A 23,874-nucleotide genomic window follows, 5' to 3' on the forward strand; every position below is an offset into this window, starting at 1 on the left:
CAGTATTTAATGAATTAATCAATTCCAAAATGGCTGTCTGATGGGGCCAGTGCTTTTTATTCATGTAGTTAGTCACTGGACCTCATTTCCATGTCCTGTTCCCCAGAGGATGCGGCCTGTTCTAACTTCAGTGTTCCTCTTCCCATGACAGGTGTCCCTGTGAACAGCAGAGTGTCCTCCAAAATCCAGCAGCTTCTAAATACCCTGAAGAGGCCGAAGCGTCCTCCGCTGAAGGAATTCTTTGTGGATGATATGGAAGAGCTGCTGGAAGGTGAGCATCCTCAGATTTGGGCTCACGTATGTAAACGGGGTGACCATTACCTCTGGAGACGCAGGCAGATGTACATCCTACATGGGTTATTACTGTGACGTTATGGCACAATAAAGTGATATTCTCTCTGTTGGCAGCCCCTGCAGTCACCATGTGCTATGGTGAATTAGTATCACATGTGATTGCTAGCTTTATTTGAACAGGTGGAAAATTCATTTCTTATAGTTAAGATACTTAACATTTCCTTATGCCTCTGATCCACTGGTTAGTACTTTATAAGAATACTTCTAAGGTTTCATTTTGCTTACATTGTTTAAATTTTTATTTAAACTTTATATCCGAAATACTCCTCTTCTCATGGTTTTAAAGTATTATATCTTCAGTATAGTTTTGGCTTCTTTTCAGAATTTTAGTCTCTTGAGATATATATTTATAAGAAAGAATATAGATTTTTTTTAAATTACCAAGAAATAGAAGTGTAGACTTCTAGATAAGGAACAGAAATAAAGCCCAGTACAAGATACAAGCATATGAATGTGTTAGAGCCACCAGGACACATGGCCAGCCCCTCAGCTTTCCCACCTCTTCCACTGCCTCACGGAGGACCAGCTCTGGGTGTTTTCTTCCTAATTGAGGATTAGATACGGCTTTTAGGGCATTGTTTCCCCTTTTAATTAGATAATGCCTTTCAAATTCAGAATTCAATCACATGAATGCTTTTGAGAGCAATTTTTCTTATACTAGGGCAAATTTTGGTTATAAATTCACTGAAAATATAATAGACCTTATTTTTTCTAAAACATAGTGATAGTTGTTTTGAATACCCAAAGCAAAGTGGTGATTCTGCTCACTTTTATCCTTTCTAAGCAGGAACTAGTGCCTGTTTCTCAGGTGCCGTCAGGGTTGTCCCTGTGACACCCTGGCCATCACTGCTGCCACCCTGGGGATTGTCATGTGGGGTTAAGGTTACCAGACTCCATCATTATTCATGATTCAGTCTCCATCTGTCTTTGGTCAGTTGGTCTATGACTATTATAATGATAAGGAAATCTAACCTTTTTATAATTGGTATTTTAAAAAACAATATATAAAATATAAATGCTTAAAGATGCAATGTGTGCATGATACTATGAAATGTTGATTTTAAAATTTCAATTTTTCTTACAGTTCAGCAACCAGATCCAAATCAGCCGAAGCCTGAAGGAAGCCAGATGGTAGTGCTGAAAGGGGAACCTCTGTCCTTGGGGACACCCTGGCCACCGTCACTGCTGGCTGCCTTGCAGCGGTGGGGCACAATGCAGCCCAAAGCCCCCTGTCTGACCGCCTTGGACACAACTGGGAAGGCCGTCTACACCCTCACCTATGGCAAGTGTCAACAGAAGGCAATTGGCTGTGGTTTAGCTATAAAATAATACGTGTGTCACACAAACAACATAGACATACACTTGATGAACATGATAGAACAAATTCCTGAGAAACTAACACAACTGTTTAACAAGTAGAACATCACCTCACTCCAGGTGACCATCCCAGACCACTGCCTCTTCCTCCCACCAGAGGGGACACTGACTGATGGTGCCCGGCCACTGCTTTGGCTTCAAGTGTTCACATCTATATATGCATTTCTGAACAATGGAGTTTAGTTCTGTCTGATTTTGAACTCTGTTTAAATGGAATCGTACAGTATGTATTTTTTGTGTTTGGCATCTTTTCGTTTTATATTGTGTTTTTATGTAACAGATCATAAGCACATAACCTGATGCACAGAGTAAATGCACGCAGCACTCAGCTGAGAAGCATTTCCAGGTTGCCAGGCTCTGTGTGTCCCCTCCAGTATTCATGTCCTCCCACACACTTTAAAGGCAAACTGTTGTGCTGACTGCTAACACCTCTGGCTTTACCTGCCTTTGAGTTTTCCATAGATGGGATTACATGAAAGGTGTTCTGGGCCTGCACTCTTTTGCTCAGCATTGTTTGTGAGACTCACCTATGATGTGTGTGAAGTGTAGTAGTTTATTCTAATTCATGGATGTTATTTTATTCTGTGAAAACGCACTGTGCAGTAGATGGACATTTGGTTTGTTTACACTTTCGGGCTATCGTGTATAGTGCTGCTATGAACATTCTCCTGTGGGTCTGCTGGTGAGCATGTGGAGGTCAGAGCTTGTGCTGGTGTAAACGCTGAGGTAGCAGTGTCTCGCTTTAGATCATTCTGCCAGGCAGTTTTCCAAGGGGCAGTCTTCATTCTCACCAGCAATGTGTGCAGTCCCAGGTGCTCCACATCCTCGCCAATAGTTGACATTGTCTATTTATTTCATTTTAGCCTTTCTTGTGTGTTGTGGTTTCCAGAAATGCTAATTGCATTTTCCTGATGACTAATGATGCTTTCATATGCTTGTTGGCTATTTGAATATTCTCTTTTATGAACTATCCAAATCTTTGTCTCATTTTTCTGTTTAATTGCTAATGTTTTCTTCTTTATATTTACAGATACACGTCTTTTCAGATATATGTTTTGCATATATCTTCTTCCACTCTTTGTATTGCCTTTTAACTTTTAACTGTAGCTTTAGATAAATGAGAAGTATTAACCTAATTTACCTATTTTTTCCTTTACTATAGTGCTTTTTTGTCCTTTTTAAGGGAAGTCTTTGCCAAACCTAAGGACACAAAAAAATATTTTTCTACTTTTGCTTCTAAAAACTTGTTTTACTTTTTACATTTGGATGTTAAGATGCATCTGCAATTTAATTTGTGAAATGGGAGCCATTTTCTTTCCTTAGGAATATCTATGACCCATTATCATTTATTGGAAAGCCAGTTCTTCAGGTATTGGGGTGGAAAGTGCACCTGTGGTTCTGTTTGCGGACTCTGTTCTGTTTAGTCAGTATGCTGTCTGTCCACACCCCCTGAATCACTGTAGTATTATGAGTCTCAGTGTCTGGCTCAGAAGTTCATTAGCTCTGTGATTATTCCTTAAGATTTCCTTGACTGCCCTTGCATTCCAAGTAAACTTCAGAATTAGCCTGTCAGTTTCTGGAAAAATTCCTGCTGGGATAATGATTGCATTGCATTGAATCTGTAGTTCAATTTGAAGAAAATTGATTCATGAGTAGAATATTTTCTCCTTTTTTAAGTCCTTTAATTTCTTTCAGTAATGTTTTTACTTTTCAGTACAGAAGTCTTGAGCATCTTCCATTATTCTTATGGTAATGGAATGATTAAAATTTTTTCTACTCATTTATTGCTTGTATATAGAAGTGCAATTGATTTTTTTAAATGGTGACTTTGTACCTTGCCAAACTAACTGATGATTTTCTTGTTTGTCCATGTATCTTTTGGATATCTGGTATACAAAATCAGTCCTCTGTGAACAGTAACAGTGTCATCATGGCCTTTCCATCACTTAACCTTTTGTTTCTTTTTCTTGCTTCTTCTGCACGAGCTAAAATCTCCAGTACAAAGTGGAACAGTGGGTATTCTCGCCTCGATCTCCATCTCAGGTCATGAATTACGATGTTTGTCGAAGTTTTTTATTTTTTAACATGTCTTTATTGATTTTTAGAGAGCGAGGAAGAGAAAGGAAGATAAACATATGGATGAGAGAGAAACATCGATTGGCTGCCTCCTGCAAGCCCCCAACTGAGGATCGAGCCTGCAACCTTGGCGTGTGCCCTGACCAGGAATCAAACCAGTGCCCTCATGGTGCATGGGTTGATGCTCAATCACTGAGCCATACTGGCCGGGCTTTTTTTGCTTTTTTTTTTTTATGGTAGAAATTCTTTGTCAGATTAAGGAAATTCTATTCCTGAAAGTTTACTAAAAATTTTTCATCATGGATTGACATTGAATTTTTTTGGGGGGACGGGGGCGCAATGTCATCAATATATGCTTTTATTTTTCTTAACCTACGTATTTTTAAAAATAAATCTTTATTATTGAAAATATTACATATGTTCCTTTTTTTCCTCCATTGTCCTTACTCTCCCCCTGCCCCATGACATGGAATTTTATCAAGTGCTTTTTCTTTTCTGTCAAGATAGTCATGATTTCCCTCCCCTTCCCCATTAATTTGATGAATTACTTTGATTAATTTTCAAATGTTAAGAATATTTGTATTCCTACAATAAATCCCACTTGGCTATGATACCTTATCTTTTTAGTAAATGTCTGGATTTGATTTGCCGCTGTATTGTTAAGGATCCTTGCGTTTGTGTTCATTAGAGAGATTGGTCTGTAATTCTCTAAGAAAGGAACTTACTGTCCACTGGGAGGAACATGGTTTGCTAATGGCCACCACCTGTTGAATTCAGCTTTCAGGTCTGTTTATGCTGTGCTTGGGGTAGCCCTAGGCAATGACTAAGGAAGGTGGTGGTTCAGTGCCTGGTTTCCCTCAGCACGGGCTCCCCTTATGAGCAGTCTACTTTGGATCACCCCGCCCGGCCTGCAGAGACTTTGTCACAGCCAAGCTGTCTCCTGCCTGACCTCACCATGTGCCTTTCCCTTCACAAGTTTTACTCATGCCTGACTGTCTGCTTCTTGAAGAACCCACCTTCACCCTTGCATTCTTTTCTTGTACTTTATTTCTACCCATGGGACACTCCAGGATTGTCTCTAAAGTTAGTAGTCATACTCTATTCTTTTCTTTGTCATATGGTCCCCTTCCTGCCATCCTGAATTTCCCACTGTAATCTCTCTTTTCGGCCTGCAAGTTCTCTGTGTATGTATTCATTTTACTGTGGATTTGCTGGTGAGGAAATCTCAGTGCTTGTCTGACAACAGTTTATTTTATCTTCATTTTTGATGGGGATCATTATCTGTTTTTAGTACTCTGAAGATATTGTACTATCTTTGCATTTTTGGGATAAAACTAACTTGGTTACGATGCATTGTTCTTTTTATATTTTAGCTGGATTCAGTTTGGAAATCTTTATGGGTTACAGTTATTAACATCTTGAATTGACCATTGATATAGACAAAAGCAACAACAGCGTTTTGAGTTAGATATTTTTTCTCATTTATTTCTCAGGTCCCACAATTCACTTATTTCACATTGTTGCACTTGAGTTTAATATTATTTGCAGTGAAATTTGAGCATTTATTCAGAGGGCATGGCTGCTCAGACTACATGGGGTTATGACACAGCAATTTGAGAGGGACTGAATTAGAATGTTGGTGTAACTTTTTAGTACACTGCTTAGGGTAAACGTTAAGGCTGCCTTGGATGTTGGGGATGGACTGAGATTCTTCTGTCTTCCTACTCCATTATCACCCCTGACTCTGTCTACCTCCCCAGGTACCTTTAATCCTCTTTACTTTTCCTTAATCTCATCTTTTTTCAAAGAAGCTCTTCTTTGCTGAGCATTCATAGGGCTGGTACTGAATGTAGAGACTGTGTGCCAGGAGGAGAAGTATGTTGGGGAGGAGCTCATAGGGTTAAGGGCTGGATTCTGGGGGTCCAGATGCACTACTCCAGCAGCTGGTGGCTCTGCGCAGTTACTTAACATCTCCTTGACTGTCTTGTCTTGAGTGAAAAGTGGAGATGAAGATATGACCTACCTCATGAATTGTTGTAAAGTTTACATGAATTATAAGGGATGTAATTGAGACGAAAGTTAATGACATGAAAATGCATTCAAAATTCAATGTTGAATGAAAAAAGCAGGGTGGAGTATGATCTCATTTTTTGAAAATTCCACATACATGTATATATGTATTTGTATGTGTGTGCATATGTATGTTACATATACACATATGTAACAATGCTGACCTTTTTCTGCTGGCTTTTCTATATTCGAAATTTTCTATGATAAAATCCTATATTATTTTTATGTTAAGAAACATAAATTTGTAAGTTGTTTTTGAGGAAAAAACTATGATGTTTATTATAGCATTGTGCAAAATAGTTATCATTTGGAAACTACCTGAATTTTCAGAAATTGAGTAATGGTATTTGTGGGGTATTATGATTATTCAATTAAGATGTTAATTTTTAGTTTCTTAAATTTTACATTGCTTAGTATTTTTATTTCATTTTAGGGAAACTTTGGAGTCGGAGTTTAAAACTAGCTTATACTCTTCTTAATAAACTGACTAGTAAGAATGAACCACTACTTAAACCTGGAGACAGAGTAAGTAACTAGAATATAACTATTGGAGTAAGCAAAAACAGAGACTGTAAAAATCTTTTACATTGAAATCAATGTTCTATTAGTTGGTTAGACTTACAGCGTTACTACAAGGGATTTAAAATCAGCATGGAAAAATATTAAATATGGGAAAATTTTTTGATGATGTAGATAAAAAGGTTGTTCTTTTTTTTTTCTCATTGCCTATCCACTGATTCTTCCACTCTTTTCTCTTCGACTTCAAATATGTTGATTTTAATAAAAATATTAATATCAGATATTAATAAATGTTAAATATCCAAAGCTTAAGTTTTATGAGGAAACAACCTTACTTAGAAATTGTGTGTGCTTTATATTCTTCCTATTCCGTGTGGCAAGGCCACCATCTCCTCTTCCTTTTTTTTCTGTCTTTTAGGAAACAATTTTATTTAATTTTTTGTTCATTTATAAAATATTGACCAAGCAATATGCTCTAAACACTGGGAATAGGAAGGTCATTGTAGGTGTGGTTCCTGGACTACCATCCCCTCTTAACCTATCAGCCCCAATAGCTTTTAAAGGAAGCTAGAGGCTTAGATCCTTGTCCTACACTGTCCCCAGTAGTTGGCATAGCCATATGAGGCTATTTAAATTAACCAAAATTAAATAAGATGAAAAATTTAGGTCCCTAGTCACACAAACCACATTTCAAGGGCTTAGTAGGCTACCATATTTGATAGCTGGAAATAAAACATTTTCATTATTGTAGAAAATTCTATTAGACAGCATTGTTCTTGGCAAATGAACCAGATTTGAGGAACTCAGGTATACCAGAAGGTTCAGGAGAGAAAATAGGAGACCATGGTGAAAATCAACCAACTTACCAGTGTAAACTAGTGAAAAAGGTTGCCTGGGGTCAGAAATGAAAATATAAGTTGATAAGCTGTCGTAGAGTTTCCAGCAACTCTTTGCCTCATTTTTTAATTAAAAAACTAGAAGCCAAGGACATTTAAGGAAGGAAAATTTAATGTGGAAGAAGATAGCCAAAGGGCAAAAAAATGAAAGAAAAAGGAAAGGGGAAGGGCGATAGGAGGAAGAAACAAATGAACTTGGAAGAAAGTTAGATACAGAAAACAAATGTTCAGAAAATTAGTATTAATATTTCTAGAGTCTATGATGAAGAAAAATAAAAGAACAAGAGATGGATGGTAGGAAGGAAAAATAGTGCAAAAATTAGATTTGATCAAGAAGGCCCAACATCTGATAGTGGTTCCAGAAAGAGAAAAGAGAAAGAGAATACAAAATTTTCAGTGATAATAATTTAAGATGATGTTCTGGAGTTAGAGAGCATTTGCTTTAAAGTGAAGACTGCAGTGAACACAGTAGCTCCACAAATGCGCATGAGCACATAAGCATGTTACTGCGCAAGACCAGGGTGCAGAGCCTAAGGGGAAAGTGGGATGTATACAGGGGGTCAGCAGTCAAATTGGGAGAGACCAGTGTGACACTTCAGAAGTTCAGAGGGAATCTGACTTTAACCTGCAGTTCTATTAGTTATTCAACCAATATGAGGATAGGTAACCATTTTCAGATACACAGGATTCAAAAAAATATTAGACTCCCAACCACTCTTTCTTGGGAGATTCCTAAAGGATGAGTGCTTCAGCGGAATGAGTGCGTGGGGCCCAAATCTGAAAGCCACAGGGCAGTCCCCCAGGAGCAGCCTAGCAGGAGTAGGAGGACACATGGCCCAGAGTGTGGGTGGGGCTGGTCCACAGCTGGTAAAACTTATGAGTTCACCTGACTGGTTGGCTATTTGGAGAATACTATTGATAGAGATTTACACATGTGGTGGGTTATTTTAGAGCAGATTGACTAATGTATACGTAGAGAGCAGAACCAGTACGAATACTGGTAGCTGTCACCATCAGAAAGAAAGGAGATGTGTACCTGATTGTGAAAGTGCAACAGGACGAGAATGATACTTTATAATGTGTTGTGCTTTAGAGTGAGTCTGAAAGAATCCCTGATTTATAATGAATCTAAGAATCACTAATTTATTTTTCTTGAAGAAAATTCCTGCAAGGACAAAGACTTACAGATACTGTCTTGACTTGCTAGAGAATCGACATAATTATAAAAAGGTTGACAAGATCACAGTGAGTTAATTATCAGAGATGGGTGGCAAATTCATCTTCCTGTGTTAATATATTTTTAAAAAGTGAACAGACACAACTCTTTTGTAACAGATTCTCTAAAAACATGTTTTCTATACCAAACATCTAGTCACAAGGCTATAGTTCACAGTTCTGGAACAGTCTCTATTAACATCAACTTTAGAAGGAGAGCTTTGCCCTTTTCAACTAACTAACTTGTCAGAAACTTGATTAAGTTTACAGTATAAATATAGATACAGTTTGAATTTTGCCTTACAAAGAGGAGAGTTATTTATTAGTTATCCATTGTTCTGTGTTCAGAGGCCTGTGTTAAAAGTCTGCTCAAATAATATTCTGATTCATCACTGTGGTTTCAAGCACAACTTATTACACTATTGTGGTTTAAAAAAATCTTATTCCAGCCCGACTGGTGTGGCTCAGCGGTTGAGTATTGACCTATGATCCAGGAGATCACACTTCAATTCCTGGTCAGGGCATACGCCTAGGTTGCAGGTTCGATCCCCAGTGTGGGGCTTGCAGGAGGCAGCCAATCAATGATTCTCTCTCATTATTGATGTTTCTATCTCTCTCTCTCCCTCTCCCTTCCTCTTTGAAATCCATAAAAAATATATATATATAAAAACTTATTCCATAAATATCTTTTCATGTAATTAGATTATTATAAGAAATGGAAATTGGGGTGATGGGAGAAGAAAAAGCGGGGAGAGGAGAGCTAAGTATTCATCTACAATAACAGGAAATAAAATTAGTACCTGAATATTTTTAAAAGATAAAACAGTGTAAGCAAAATATTTGAAAATATGAGAGTAAATAGCAAAAGGAAGATGTAAATTATTTAAAAAGTGGTTGCCTTGGGGAGTGGGAAAGGGTGGAGCATGGGGGGTATTGTTTTTCATTAGTACTTTTTTGGGTCATTTTAAATTCTGTGTTTTAAAAAATTGACAAAAATAAAAATATAAGATAGACAAAATAGAACATAGAATTTAAACAGTAGCAGCATGCTAACAAGGTGGAAAGAGGGACTCGGTGGAAGCAGCTGTAGGGATCTGAACTGAGGATTTTGTAGCCCCCATTCTTCCCTGTGAATACACTTAAGTCTTGAGTGGAGATCTGTTCAACTAAAACTTTGGCATTAGGATTTCTTCTTTTGGAAGATATTTTAGATATAATATGATTTCTTGTTTACTTTTCGTGTTAATACAGGTGCTTTTCACCTGGGCTAATTGATGGTGAATGATGGTCCATTCCTGAGTTGCTGCCGCGCAGATGGACTGTCTTTAAATCCAGAAATTTTAAGTTATTTTGTTGTATGGGGAGTAGAGACCTCAACCTAAACACTATTTATTAAAAGTTACATGGTTGAGCCCTAACTGGTTTGGCTCAGTAGATAAATCGTCGGCCTGTAGACTGAAGGGTCCCAGGTTCGATTCTGGTCAAGGGCATGTACCTTGGCTGCGGGCACATCCACAGTAGGGAATGTGCAGGAGGCAGCTGATCGATGTTTCTCTCTCATCGATGTTTCTAACTCTCTATCCCTCTCCCTTCCTCTCTGTAAAAAATCAATAAAATATATTTTTTAAAAAGTTACATGGTTGAGAAAGTTTAAGGACTAAGAATTAAACCCCAGATTCTAAAATAATAAAAAATGTCTCAATTCTATCTAATCATTAGCAGATACTCCAAAAGTTGAGATGACAGTCATTCTCCAGTCGATTCCATGGTTGTTCTTTGTGCTGCTGTAGGTGGCGCTGGTGTTTCCGAACAGTGACCCTGTGATGTTCATGGTTGCATTTTATGGGTGTCTCCTGGCAGAACTGGTTCCTGTCCCCATAGAAGTGCCATTAACAAAAAAGGTAGCAAACTTGGCCCTGGGCCATGGGTTCAGGTTTCATGAGGTTTGAAACGATGAGCATTTTTTCCTCTGATAAATAGAATTTGAAATTTGATAAGACTTTGTTAAACTTGTTCTCAACACCATATGTTTATTGACAATAAGTTTCATTTCTTGGGGATAAATCATTACAGTCATTTATTACAGCTCACTTTTCAGTAATAATTTTGAATATATGGGATGGAAATGTTTTGCGTTTCTGTTTGCTTACACAGCTGGCAGTTTTTGTTACTGACATGATTACTGTGGGAGTTCTGATGGTCTAGGCAGCTGTTTCATTTTATGTATAAATGTCAGTAACCTAACTATTGAAAAAATTATTTTAGGAGTAGACGAGGCATGTATTTTAGAAACTCAGAGTTTTCTATTGTATCCCAGTATTCAGGCAGCTGCTAACATGAAAATTGTCAGCAACAAATATTCAAGAATCACAAAAGTAAAGTTTTCAAATAAAACCAGAACATTTCCACAGATAATATATGATGACAGATATTAAATACAGGGATTCTTAGGAAAAAACTAGAGATTTGTCAAGCTTTCAAAAAGAAAATTGTAACATTTTACAGAGGGACATATATAAAAGAGGACTTGAGTAAAACGAAATGTGCATTTCTGTGTGGAAATAATTAGTATTGTTAAACACAAATCAAGTGGAAATTTCAATGCTGTTATTTTGGGAGTTTATTAAAATGCTGCTAAATGTGATTTGCAAGGAAAAAACTTTGGGAAATTAGCCCATTATCTGCACCTTATATTTCACTGCTAAAAGTATATATCTTTTAAATTTAAAAACAATTATATTTTATTTTCATGAAAATACTGTATATAGCAGTGATTTTCAACCTTTTTCATCTCATGGCACACTAATTACTAAAATATAAAATATAATTACTAAAATACATAAAGTATATTATTTTTTGCTGATCGGGATAAAAAGGTATAATTTTGATTCATTCACACCGGTTGGCTATTACTGTGTTGGCTGTTGTCATATTTTTATTTGACAATTTAAAGGAAAAGAGGTCAGGTATTGCATGTTTTAAGAAATCTGGTGGCACACTGATTGAAAATCGCTGGTATGTAGAATTGAGTTGTTCTAGAAAATTTACAAGGGGTGGACAAAGCACTCTTCTTTCTGTGCATGGGCCTGCATAGTAAAGGCCGTGAGCCAAGGCTGCCAGGAGCGACTCACTTCCACCCCACTCTGTCTTGTTCAGGATGCTGGCAGCCAGCAGATCGGGTTTCTGCTGGGCAGCTGTGGTGTCACCCTGGCCCTGACCACGGACGCTTGTCAGAAAGGCCTGCCTAAAGCACAGACTGGAGAGGTGGCAACTTTCAAAGGTGGGCCTCTGAGGGGAAAGGGGGGGGGGGTGTCAGCATTCTGAGTTAAACTATGTCCTCTAATACTTTTCCAGCACTTAAACTTACAGAGGCTGAAGTTGAGACTCGCTTTTCACCTGGTTCAGGGTCTCTGCTGTTTAATATGAATTGAGTAAGAATTAAATGAGACTGAGATATCTGTTCCTCGGGCACTCAGGAGCTAGAGCTGCATGTTCAACAGCTAGGCCCTGAGTGTGGGGAGCGGAGACTCTCTGACATTCACCTGTGCCATGTTTCCTGGCTGCACCCTTACAGGTTGGCCCCCTCTCACCTGGCTGGTAATCGATGGGAAGCATCTGACTAAGCCCCCCAAGGATTGGCACCCGTTGGCCCAGGACGAAGGAGCTGGGACCGCCTACATTGAGGTGATGACTCTTCTAACACAGTATGCTAAAGCAGGCCCCACGGGTTAGATCTTGTTTTCATATGAGTATGAGCTACTGAGTTTTTTAGTTTTCGTAAGTTTTAGCCTGTAAACTAAATTTATATTATGAATTGTCATATGGGAACATAAATTTATATTATGAATTGTCATATGGGAACTTTCTCAGACTCTTTCAGTTTTACTCTTACCTAATCTCCCCTCACTGGCTACCCTGGGGATGCGGACAATTATGAGGGAACTCGCATGCACTGTTGCCCTTAGCACCTGCCCAGGATGAGTCCTAACTTCATCCGAGGGTGTCACCACAAGGGTCAGGGCATAAAAGGCTCTTCAGTCTGACGGGCTGGTTAGTGAAGGAGAGACAGCTGACAGCTTCTTCTCTCTAAAATCCACCAGCCTCCATTCTCTCTGCCGTGGCCTCCAGAAACCTCACATAATGGAGTTTTTTTCTTGAAATCTTTCAGTATAAAACCAGCAAAGAAGGCAGCACAGTGGGGGTGACGGTGTCCCATGCATCTCTGCTGGCGCAGTGCCGGGCTCTGACCCAGGCGTGTGGCTACTTGGAAGGTAAGGGGATGTGGGACAGCTCTTCCAGCTGTGCACGGGCAGCAGGGAACTGTCGCTGCAGGTGTCAGATCCAGTCCTATACAGGACCTGCCCTCTAATCCGGTGTTCCAGGTGCCACATACTCGGGGCTCTGCTTGCACTAGATGAGTGAGCCCTTTCCAATAAACTTGTGTGTATGTTGATTTTCTGGAGTGTGAAGTCCATATCCCACCAGTTCATCAATGCCCAGTTGGCTGGTTCAACAGAGGTGAGGGGCATTGCATTTTACATTTTAAAAATATGGAAAACCATGTTATTGGCACTCACTTTTCCATTGCTATTTTATATGCCTGTGGTTTGGCCTTAAGCTGTCCTGCATACAGATATACAGATGGAATGTTGTGGTCATAGGTTGGCTCTTGGTAGCGCCACATGTACTGATAAATATTAGATATTTAATTTAGAGAACTATTATTCCAAAAACTATAAAAATGTATACATGGAAGTTTGTTTTGCATTGCAATACTTGAACAAAACTAAAAAGTAAATTGAGTGGTATGTTTAAATATCTACAATATGGGTGTTTAAATGTAAGGGGTAGTGTAGGGCATAGCTGAAGATTTCAGTAGAGATTTGGAAGAGGATTTTAGATATGTTCAAGGGCCTGAATAATTTTTAAAGAAATTAGACCTATCAGTCAAATCCCATGATTTCTTCTTCAGACCCAGTGCTGACCTTACATATGTCACCTATAATTGGATCCTCAGCTGACCAGGGAGCCTGTACAGCATGCTTATTCAGAATGCAGCAGCGTCCTGGCACACAAACCCAGCTCCCTGTAATCCTGTGGGGCGCACTAGGGCTTGGCGTGGCCTTTGGTGAGGGACCAAATTTGCTTCGAGCCCCAGGCTCTGTTCCCTGCGCTTTGGAGCCAGGTCCCTCAGAGGGTGCTGCCAGATGCTCTGAGTACAGGGATGTGCTGGGAAGCCTGGGGACTCCTGTTCGCTCCTGCTTCCTAATATCTACCAGTCATACCCTCTGGAGGAGAAAATGGGCAGGAGAGAATGAGCACCTTTCTAAAGGGAAGTGACACGAGCAGCATGTGATATTTTTTGAAGATGCAGGATAATGGCCTTGGGTATGAGAAATGGGGGAACTGGATGTAAAATTGAGAAGAACACCCATGACAGTCTGACTGAAATGTGTAACAGCCTCACTCAGCCTCTTAACTAGAGATTGTTGCTTTGTTTTCAGATTGATGATCAGCATAGTTCTCTGTTGTAGTCCAGAATTGTATGACCTACTGTTGTTTTTCCAGTAATTTAAGTAGATAACCAAGATTATTGGTAAATTAGTGCATGGTATTTGGAAATGCTGTATGTTTCCTAAAACTCTTATATGCTGATAATATGCTCATCTCAGAGTTTCTCTAAAAGTGCATGTGACTTGTGAAGAGGTTCACTCAGCAGTTTAACCATCTTTGTCCACTTTCAGCTGAAACACTAACAAATGTGCTGGATTTCAAAAGGGATGCTGGTCTGTGGCATGGAGTGTTAACAGTGAGTGTTGATGCTAAATGATCTAATTGTTGGAACGAGGGATTTCTAATGTTTCATATCAATACATGACCCCAAACCCTAATTTTTACGTGATATAATTAATCCTTAGTTCTGCTGATTCACCTGACCAGTATATCTGACCTGAAATAGTGTTGTGAGCACTGGTGTTACCTTTGTCGCTTCGGCATGGTGTAGAGCTCTGTAGTCTGGATGCGGAGTGAGGCCTGCCCTGAGCACCTGTGTCTTTCACAGAGTGTCATGAACAAGATGCACGTGATCAGCATCCCGTATGCACTGATGAAGGTGAACCCGCTCTCCTGGATTCAAAAAGTATGTTTGTATAAAGGTAAGGGAATTCGCATCATTTCTTGATTCATCCTGCACTAAAGAAGTCTCTTTGAATTAATCTTTGGTGATTAAGAAAAAAATAAAGCCAACATGCAAAACTGTAGATGGGGGCTGAGGAGCCCTGACGGCCAGCATGCGCCATGACCAGGTCTTAGGCTCGTCTGTGGTGGTCCTGACTCACCAGTGCTGGCTGTAAGCTGTTGTGACCTGTGTGTGCAAAGCCTGACCTGGGTTTGCAAGGCCTGGGTGTATGCAAGGCCCTGGTGGAGAACTGTTCAGTGACAACTCTTTTCTGTAAGGACCATAGGACCCTAATGTTATTCTTTTGAAATTTTCCTTACAATCACATCAATTCTTAGTATTTGAGATGGTTTTAATATGAAGTTAGGGCTTTTCAAGCCACCAGCAACAAAGCTGTTTATTCAGATGAAGCCGTCCACGAATGATGGGGCTGCCCGTGGGACCTTGCCCTGTCCTCCACATTCAGTCAGTCACCCTTGCAGTCACTCCAGGCATTTCTGTGGCTCTGCTCTGGGGGAGCTTGAGGGCACCTTCACTATCTTCTGAGTCTGGGCCTAGGGTCTTTGTTAAGACTGACTAATCCTGGGTACCCTCTTTACTTGTCTACCTGTGCTGATGGTACTGCCAGTTACTACATGTGGACATGAGACATGAGACATGAGACGTGGTGTCATCAGGGCAGCCTAGAGGGAGTAGCTGTCTCTGTTTATCCTGTTTTACTGAGGAAGATTGAAGCTGGTTTCAGGGTTGGTGGTTACTCTCCATCAGCATGGCCAGGGTTGAGGGCTGAGTCTATCTGCTCACAGCCCTCGTATCCCTGAGGCTTCTCTGGCCACACGGTTGCATGCCTAAGCAGCTTGGGGGAGGGTTGGATGAGACAGAATAGGCAGGTGTGGAAAGAACAAGATAGAGCTTCTGAGAGAAATTCACAGTGGAAAATGGATTCGAGTTTATGTTTGATTTTAAGTAAAACAGGTTAGGGTGAGTTAAACTGTGAATGAGACATAGCTGCAGAGTATGTGTGGCCTGAAACATAGAATGCATGTCTGTGATCCTACATGTGTGCTGTACTGGCAGCAAGCACTGCATGTGGGTCAGGCTGATGTGGGAGTGCCACCTTCACGTCTGTGTTTCCTTGCAGCCCAGACAGCTCTGGTGAAGTCCCGTGACATGCACTGGTCTCTCCTGGCTCAGCGAGGTCAGCGGGACGTCAGCCTCAGCTCACTGCGTATGCTGATCGTGGCTGACGGCGCTAACCCATGTGAGTAACCTCCTGACCAGGGCTGGAGCCTGGTGCCCCAGACAGTGAAAGTGAGTGTATTGTAACTGTCTCTAACATGTCACTTCTTGTTGGTGACCCATTGTTATATCTCATGCATGTTTTTTGGCCACTAAATTTGGAGGTGATTTTAATACAGTTGAGAGAAGGTACATGCCTTAAAGAGTCATATTTCTGCCCGGCTGGCATGGCTCAGTGGTTGAGTGTCGACTTATGAAACAGGAGTTTGCGGTTTAATTCCCGGTCGGGCATGTGCCCGGGTTGTGGGCTTGATCCCCAGTGTGTGTGGGGGTGTGTGTGTTGGAGTTAGCTGATCAATGGTTCTCTCTCATCATTGATATTTCTGTCTCTCCCTTCCTCTCTCAGATCAATAAAAATATGTTTTTAAAAAATGAGTCATATTTCTTAAGCATTGACCAGAACATAGGTACAGGTTGGGAGCCTCACGAAGCCCCTGCCCTTTGGCCTTGTATTTCACCCCCACTGTCTCAGCCACTGCACGTCCTCCCAATGAGAACTCCTCTAGTGTGCTGCTGCACACCCCAGACTCTGCAGGACCTGAGCGTGACTGCTTGTTGGGGGCCGTCCAGGGCCTACCACAAAGTATCTTCTGGGGAGCCTCAGTGGAACGTTGCAGCACAGAGCCATTGACCAGAGTCTGGCCTGTTATCTAGTCTGCTGTCCAGTGAGGCCCTAATACCCTTGTGTACCTGTGCTCCTGGGTACCTTGTTGCTTGGGAGATCACTTAACCTAGCACCCCAAAGCCTCTCGTTCCCTCCATCCACACATGAGCTCAGCAGGGTCACTACAACCGGTCTCTAAAATACCTGGGTGCTGCTCACTTCTCTGCTGCTCCCCCGTACCCATCAGCCTTACAGTTATTCTCATGTCCCACTTTGTTTCATGCAGGGTCCATATCTTCCTGTGATGCCTTCCTCAACGTCTTCCAGTCTAGAGGCCTGAGGCCGGAGGTAATCTGTCCTTGTGCCAGTTCTCCTGAGGCACTGACGGTTGCCATCCGCAGGTAACTTAATTGGTTGTGTTTTGTAGAGACTTAATTTTTATTCTTACTCCTGAATTACCTGCGGTATCAAATGCTGTTAATTTGTTTCTGAGCAGTAGCCATCATGAAGTAGTGCCCCATCCTGTGCCAGTTTCCCAAGCTGTTTGAGCACTAATGGGTGCCCCAGTGCCATCCTAGGGTAGAGGTGTGCCTATGGTCAACTTTTCCTGCCTGGGTCATCTCTTGCCTGCCCTGTGGCTGTTGGTCTGCAGCTGCTCCGGCACCATCCTAGGGTAGAGGGCAATGGAGTTTTCAACTCCATTGTTAGAAAATTAGTGTCAGTTGTGGTCCTGTATCATTTATGTATGTTCATATGTCCATAGATAGTGTGTGCTTTTATGTGCAGGCATTAAGTAATCCTAAATGTTAATGATAACTTAGCATTAGAATAACATCTTTATCCATCACAAACCATGAAGTAGTCTTTATTTCTTTGTTCTATGGTGAACAGTTTTGCTTGTCAGTGTAGTTTTTTCTTCCTGGGAAAAATATTGACCTTTGTTTTTTAGTGTTGCATTTACTAATGCTGCGTGGCAAATTACTCCCAAACTTGGTGGCTTAGAACAGCAACAGTCAGTTATTATATCTCTCATACTTGCTATGGTTGGGACTTTGGTGCTGCCTTGCAGTTGGATGTTCTCTGGACTGGATTAGGGTTGGGGGAGCGGCAGACATGACTTCCTGTGTGCAGTCTCAGGGCCTCTCCTGCTGGTCCCTGGAGTGGACTGCTCTGGGCGTCCTCACATTGTGTCATTCTGCTTTCCTGGCTGTGCCCAAGGCTCCCAGTGAGTTTCCCAAGACAAACAGGTAGAAGCTGAATCCATTTATGACCTCCTTTGAAAGTCACTTAGCATCACTTCCACCATCATCACAGGCCCACCAGATGAAGGGAGAAGTGTTGGGGCCCCACTGCAGAGGAAAGCATGGGGTGGAAAGGTGGTGGCAACTTTAGGAATGCAGTCTGCCACACGCAGTCCTTATCCTAGTGCTGCTGTGTCGGGGTTCGAGGTTGCAGTAGGATTCAGAGAAGAGCCTGGGGCGCAACATGGTCTTGCAGGCAAGGTAGGCCATAGGTCTCTTCAAGAACTCTATCCTTTGTCAGTTAATCTAGTTTTGTTTTCTAGGCCGCCTGACCTGGGAGGACCTCCTCCAAGAAAAGCTGTGCTATCAATGAACGGCCTTAGTTACGGTGTGATCAGAGTTGATACTGAAGAAAAGTTGTCAGTCCTTACTGTTCAGGACGTTGGTCAGGTGATGCCTGGAGGTAAGGGATGCACCTGAAGTGTGTCTTATCCAGTGATTGATTAACATGACAAAGAGTCATACTAGCCCCAGGCTTTGTAGGAGTTATCTGGAAGCACACAAGTAAAAGATTTCTTAAAATGGATTTTCCATGTAAATTAGGATTTTATAACATTTTCCAGGTATTTTTGCTTTCTTTTGTATTAAGTTTAAAGTTGAGCTAAAATATAAAGGTGTGTTTATGGCTGTGAACTCAACTTCTAGTTCCAGTATTTGGGATAATGCTGACAACAGCTCACATTGCTGCAAGGCATAGCCTTCATACTTCACATATATGGAGGCATAAACCCCAGGCGCCCAGGATGTCTGAATAACTCGATAGATTATTTCAATAAGTCATGAAAGTATGGATATGTTAGGAGTATGACCTTAATTAAGGTCCATGGAAATTCCTGTAGGTTCCAGAAAGGTCATGATGAGCTATCCTGCACATAGGGCCCCATGGGCCTGACTAACTCCTAAGTTGTTGGAGGCTTCCCTGCCGTCCCGGGCAGTGCAGTGATGAGAGGGTGATGGAGCTGTCTTCCTGCTATTCTGCAGGTGAGGCCACATGGCGTGATGCTGGTGCAGTTTCACATGGAAAATTTAGAGCAGAGCCAGGCCCAGGAGGCCCCGGTGACAGTTGTGAGTGGGGGAACGCTCTGTTGATGCTGCTCTGTGGTTACCTCTCCTTGTAGCAACCCCACAACTTCTCTAGTTCGAACCCTCCTCGCCATACTGGCCCTTCTGTGGTTCACGGGCAGCTGTCCTGACCCACCCTGGTGACTTCTAGAGGCAGGCTCTCACCTTTCAGTCAGTCACCCTTATCCCAGTGCTGCTGTGTCTGGGTTGCAGGGTCTGCAGGCTGCTCAGCATCCTGGTCCTTGTGTTTTCAGGTCTATCTCCACAGGTTGTCTGTGCATAGGGGCATGTGCTGTTCAGCTTGGCGTCAGGGCACTCCAGAGGGAGAGCCCATAGCAAGGATGTCTGACCCTGCATGTGTGGAGAATTTGGAACTCTTAGAACAAGACTAGAAGTTCAACTAGAAATAACTAGAAATAAAATACAATATGAAATGTATTTTTCCTTTTTATAATTTTACCATAAATATGGATTAATTGGTCCTTTAGTAACTTGAATATGAGGATAAAACATTTTACAAAGAACAAAGATTGGGAATCTTACATATTTTTAGTAGTTATGAGGAGAGTCCAGTAACTCTTTAAAAGATTGGTAAAATATAGTCTTAGTGATTTTTCCAAATGAAAAAATAAGGGACTTTCATAGTAATGTTCGTTTTTTACTGGTAAAGCATGGACCAGGATGGACTGTATGCACAGTTTTCCCCTGGGTGTGTGTGTATGCACAGTGCTCCCCTAGGTGGGCTCTGTTAGCCAGAACAGTTGAAGATTGATTGACTTGTTGAGGGCTGATGGTGTTTGCTTTTAGCAGATGTACAACTTCCACTGTGTTAATCCTACTGGGTTTGCATTGACCATGATATGAAGTGGATTTTGTCCTTTTGTGTCTTTTTTTGTATTAAATTGGAGTGTCTGTCATCACGTGAGTGTCTTGAGTGTGAGCTGAGGGCTACCTGCCCAGCAAGATATGTGAATGCCACCTCCTTTAGTGAATGTCCTCAACATTCTCTCTGCTGAGGCTTTGACGGATTTGTGCACAAATGGAATTAAATGACTGTTGCCCTCCTGTAACCTTTCCTTGCTCACATCTTTGAAGATGAGAATACTTTGGAAAAAAACTCAAGCAGGGCTGAAGGAAGGACAAGGCCCAGGTTATTTAATTCATACTGAGTGTACGGGTTTTGTTTGATGGACCACTCCATGTTCTGGTGTGTATTTTGCTCTGCTGTTGGAGGCTGTTTCTGGATGCTTGCTCTGTGGCAGGGCTGGGGGCCTGGGCCGCAGTGACACACAGGCAAGGTCCCCTGTGCCGAGGGGCAGGCAGCAGGCAGGAGCATCAGGAAGGTGTGCTGCTTAGTGAAAACAGAAAAGGAGTGATTGGGCTGGGGAAGGGGCCACATTGAGGCCTGCGTGACAGGATGAGCCCTGGTACAAGTGGGGTCCATCAGGCTTTGGAGGAGGAGCGAGCCTCTGAGCAAACGTGCAAGATGGTGCCTTTTGGCAGTCAGGTCAGCTGACATCTCATGTGCGTGCAGGAGAGTCATGCAGAGCCTGTGTGTCTGCTTATCGCAGGGAGATCACGCTGAACTGTTCCATCGATCACCTTGGCGTGTATTAAATGTAGAGTCATGAGCAAATGGAATGTGTATGACACCTGTCAGAAAGCTTGTTGCAAGAACATACTACATGTGTAATATTTTGTTTCCATAGCTATAGACATGGCAGAAATACATCCTTGTGGATGATCCACTTCAATGTATTTATGCTTTTGAGGTGTTTTTTTTTTTTTTTTTCTTTTTGTAGCTAATATATGTGTTGTGAAGATAGATGGTGCCCCGTATCTTTGTAAAACCGATGAGGTTGGAGAAATATGTGTTGACTCCAATGCTACAGGCACAGCGTATTACGGACTACTTGGGATCACCAAGAATGTCTTTGAGGTTTGTACTTTATGCTCAAGTTAAGTTCTGAGAGCACCCATGGGGCACAGTGGGTGGTGGTCCGACCTCCTTGGCACCTGCTCTGCTGGGTTAGCTCAAGGGAGTTGAGGCTGCCCAGGCAAGCCAGTGCTCTGTATGCTAGAGTTTTTGGGGTGTCTGGAGAGCCCACTAAGTGCTCACTTTTCTGGGCCAGGCACTGGGAGCAGTGGGAGGAGAGGATAAAGCAGGAACAAAGCCTGTGGTCATGCTGTGCGCAGGGGCCAGAGGAGGATCTCCTCAGCCAGCCGAGACTCTGGTTCGGGAGAGCCTCTTTCCCGGGAGAGCCTCAGATGGGTGACAGCCCTATCTGAGGAACTACGCCTGGCTGTCAGGCACTGTGAGTGCCGAGCTCTCCCACCTGCCTGCTGACGCCTGGCCGGTTGGTTGATTATCTGTGGACCATAGTCTGACTGTTCCCCTCTCCATTCTGTGCAGACTGTCCCGGTCACTGCGGGAGGAGCACCCGTCTCGGACAGGCCTTTCACCAGGACTGGGCTGCTGGGCTTCATCGGCCCTGTGAGTAGTCACACCACCAGGACCAGGGTCCTCCAGGTGCTCACCTCTCAGGAGGGTATGCTGCCAGTATATAGTGGGCATCTAGAGTGTGCACAGGACAGAGTACCGTCAGCCCAAAACATCAGGGTGCCAAGTTTGGGAACCCTGCCGATGTCCTGTAGCACCCAGAATTCCTTACAAACTTCACCCACAAATGTATTCCTATCTCTGACCTTTCTCCTGCCAACTCTGTCCCTGAATTCCCCTTTGCCCCAATCTGAACCCACTGGTCTGTAGGGCCCCTTCCTCCCACAGTTGCCTTGCCCCGAATTTCACCTGTCATCGTGTAAGGGACATGGTGCTCCCATCTTGTAGCAGGGCCTGACTCACAGGACCTGCTTGTGTGTCCTGAGTCCTGACCAGCTTCCTTGCCTTCAGGATAACCTGGTCTTCATTGTGGGCAAGCTGGATGGGCTGATGGTGGTCGGAGTTCGCAGACACAATGCGGATGACATCGTGGCCACTGCGCTGGCGGTGGAGCCCATGAAGTTTGTCTACAGAGGCAGGTGATGCGCTGCGGGTCCCTGTGTTATGGTTTTAGATCCTTTTCCACTTAAGGTTGGAGAAGTCTGTTTGCGGTGGAAAAAAGCCCAATGATTTGAACAAATGAACCTAAAAATTCCTGTTTATTAGAGAAACCTCAAAAAGAAAAGGATGGTACTTGCAGCATGGACAGCAGAGTTACTGTCCGTGCTGTCCCCAGAGCTTACGCTGTCCTTTAAAACAATACGATCTGAATGTATACCTGGCACAGGGACCAGCCCCAACACCACAGAGGGAGCCATGTGCATGACCTCACAGATGTAAATTGGAACACCCAGTACCATGTTCTCGGCAGCCAGCAGAGGCCAATTCCTTTTCTCCTAAAGTTTAGCAAAACATACAGAAACCCTACCTTGCTCCTGGGATAGAATCAGTCCAACTCTCTGAATGTGTTAGGCAAGACTTTAAAGATTCTCATCTCCATTGAGCAAATGAATGGACCTCTGGCCTAGCCCCGGTGGCTGGGGGAAAGGAGGGGAAGCCCTGTCCAGCTCCTGAGCTCTTTGCCCTTCTCCTAGTTGATCCACCCAGCAGGCTGTATTTAAAATTTTTATCCTTCTCAGGAAGTGCTTTTATTATTCAAACTAGGGTGCCTGTGAACCTGGCCAGATCCTGCCTTTGAATATACCTTAAAGAAATCATTAGCGAATTCTGTCAAATGGTGGGTCAGCATGGGCTGCTGGCCTTCCCCCAGGAAAAGATGATGGGTGTGGGACAACTGCCCAGGAGAGACCAGCAGGGCAGTCCTGTAGGTGCATGCAGCTAGAGTGACCCAGAACATCACTACCTGTCCTCACAGTGGAAACCAGGGACACTGCTGGTACAAGTGTCCATGGGGTAACATCAGGGTAGCCCATGCCTCTCCTAGGGTGGATTATAGAGACTGACTCCTTGCATGGCCACCAGAACCTGACAGTGCCTAGAAGTAAAGTCCCCGTTCTGAGCAGGTACCCTATGATGCAGTGCCAGCCTGGGTGATAGGCTGGGGTGTGGGGTGATTACTGGGCAGGTAGACAGCATAGCCTGCCTGTCCCCATCATGGAAGAGCTTGAGGACCACAATCAAATAGAACGATAACTGATTGAATGTGTGTGCCACTGAGATATTAATAACATGAAATGAGATCAAGAAACCATAACAGTTGTTTACACAAAGAACATAATAGATGGAATAAATAGTAGGATAGATGCAGCTAGAGAAAGAATTGATAAGCTGGAAAGTCAAATTGAGGAACTACTCTAGAGGTAAAGAAATGGAAAGTTTTAAAGAAAAATTAAAAGAGATTGGGAGAAGAAAAGAAGAAGGGCTGGCAATCCAGGTATCACACTTGGGAGAGGAGGAGGGAGTGATTGCAAAGCAGGTGGCTGGAGTGCTCTCAACTTGAGTAGGGCCCACATGGCGGATTTGGCAATGTCTCCTCAGCTGACACAGGACCAGGGAGAGAGTACTGGGGCTGGTGCAAGAGGATGACAGTGCAGTAATGTTTTTCAAGTTTTTAAAAGGAACTTTTAGCCTGGATTTTGTATTTCTCCGAATTGTCACTTAATTGTGCAGTTGGAATAAAAATATTCATGGGTCTGTAAATTTTAGAAGTTTGGTTACCAAAAGATCCTTTTTGTGAAAATACTCTCAGATGAGGTACTAAGAAATATTCAGGAAATGCTACAAAAATGTATGAAAGTAAGGAAAATTTGCCCTGGCTGGTGTGGCTCAGTTGGTTGGAGCATTGTCCTGTGCACCAAAAGGTGGCAGGTTCGATTCCTGATCAGCACACATACCCAGGTTGTGGGTTTGATCCCTGGTTGGGGCACATGCAGGAGGAAACCAATCGATGTTTCTCACATCAG

At 42.5% G+C, this 23,874-nt stretch overlaps 1 protein-coding gene across 2 annotated transcripts in view; it reads left to right on the forward strand.

Annotated features, from left to right (window-relative positions):
• The window catches only part of DIP2A (disco interacting protein 2 homolog A), a 79,675-nt gene that overhangs the window by 31,125 nt on the left and 24,676 nt on the right, over positions 1-23,874 (forward strand). For both annotated transcript variants that reach the window (XM_054713632.1, XM_054713633.1), the window contains exons 7-21: positions 152-271; positions 1,439-1,636; positions 6,311-6,402; positions 10,298-10,408; positions 11,664-11,787; positions 12,082-12,191; positions 12,676-12,778; positions 14,252-14,316; positions 14,569-14,662; positions 15,827-15,946; positions 16,875-16,989; positions 18,153-18,292; positions 20,754-20,890; positions 21,365-21,445; positions 21,863-21,990. In XM_054713632.1, coding sequence (XP_054569607.1) covers positions 152-271; positions 1,439-1,636; positions 6,311-6,402; positions 10,298-10,408; positions 11,664-11,787; positions 12,082-12,191; positions 12,676-12,778; positions 14,252-14,316; positions 14,569-14,662; positions 15,827-15,946; positions 16,875-16,989; positions 18,153-18,292; positions 20,754-20,890; positions 21,365-21,445; positions 21,863-21,990 — 1,738 coding nt within the window. The remainder of the gene's footprint in view (positions 1-151; positions 272-1,438; positions 1,637-6,310; positions 6,403-10,297; positions 10,409-11,663; positions 11,788-12,081; positions 12,192-12,675; positions 12,779-14,251; positions 14,317-14,568; positions 14,663-15,826; positions 15,947-16,874; positions 16,990-18,152; positions 18,293-20,753; positions 20,891-21,364; positions 21,446-21,862; positions 21,991-23,874) is intronic.

This window comes from Eptesicus fuscus, chromosome 3, assembly GCF_027574615.1.
Source record: "Eptesicus fuscus isolate TK198812 chromosome 3, DD_ASM_mEF_20220401, whole genome shotgun sequence".
Classification (NCBI taxonomy): domain Eukaryota; kingdom Metazoa; phylum Chordata; class Mammalia; order Chiroptera; family Vespertilionidae; genus Eptesicus; species Eptesicus fuscus.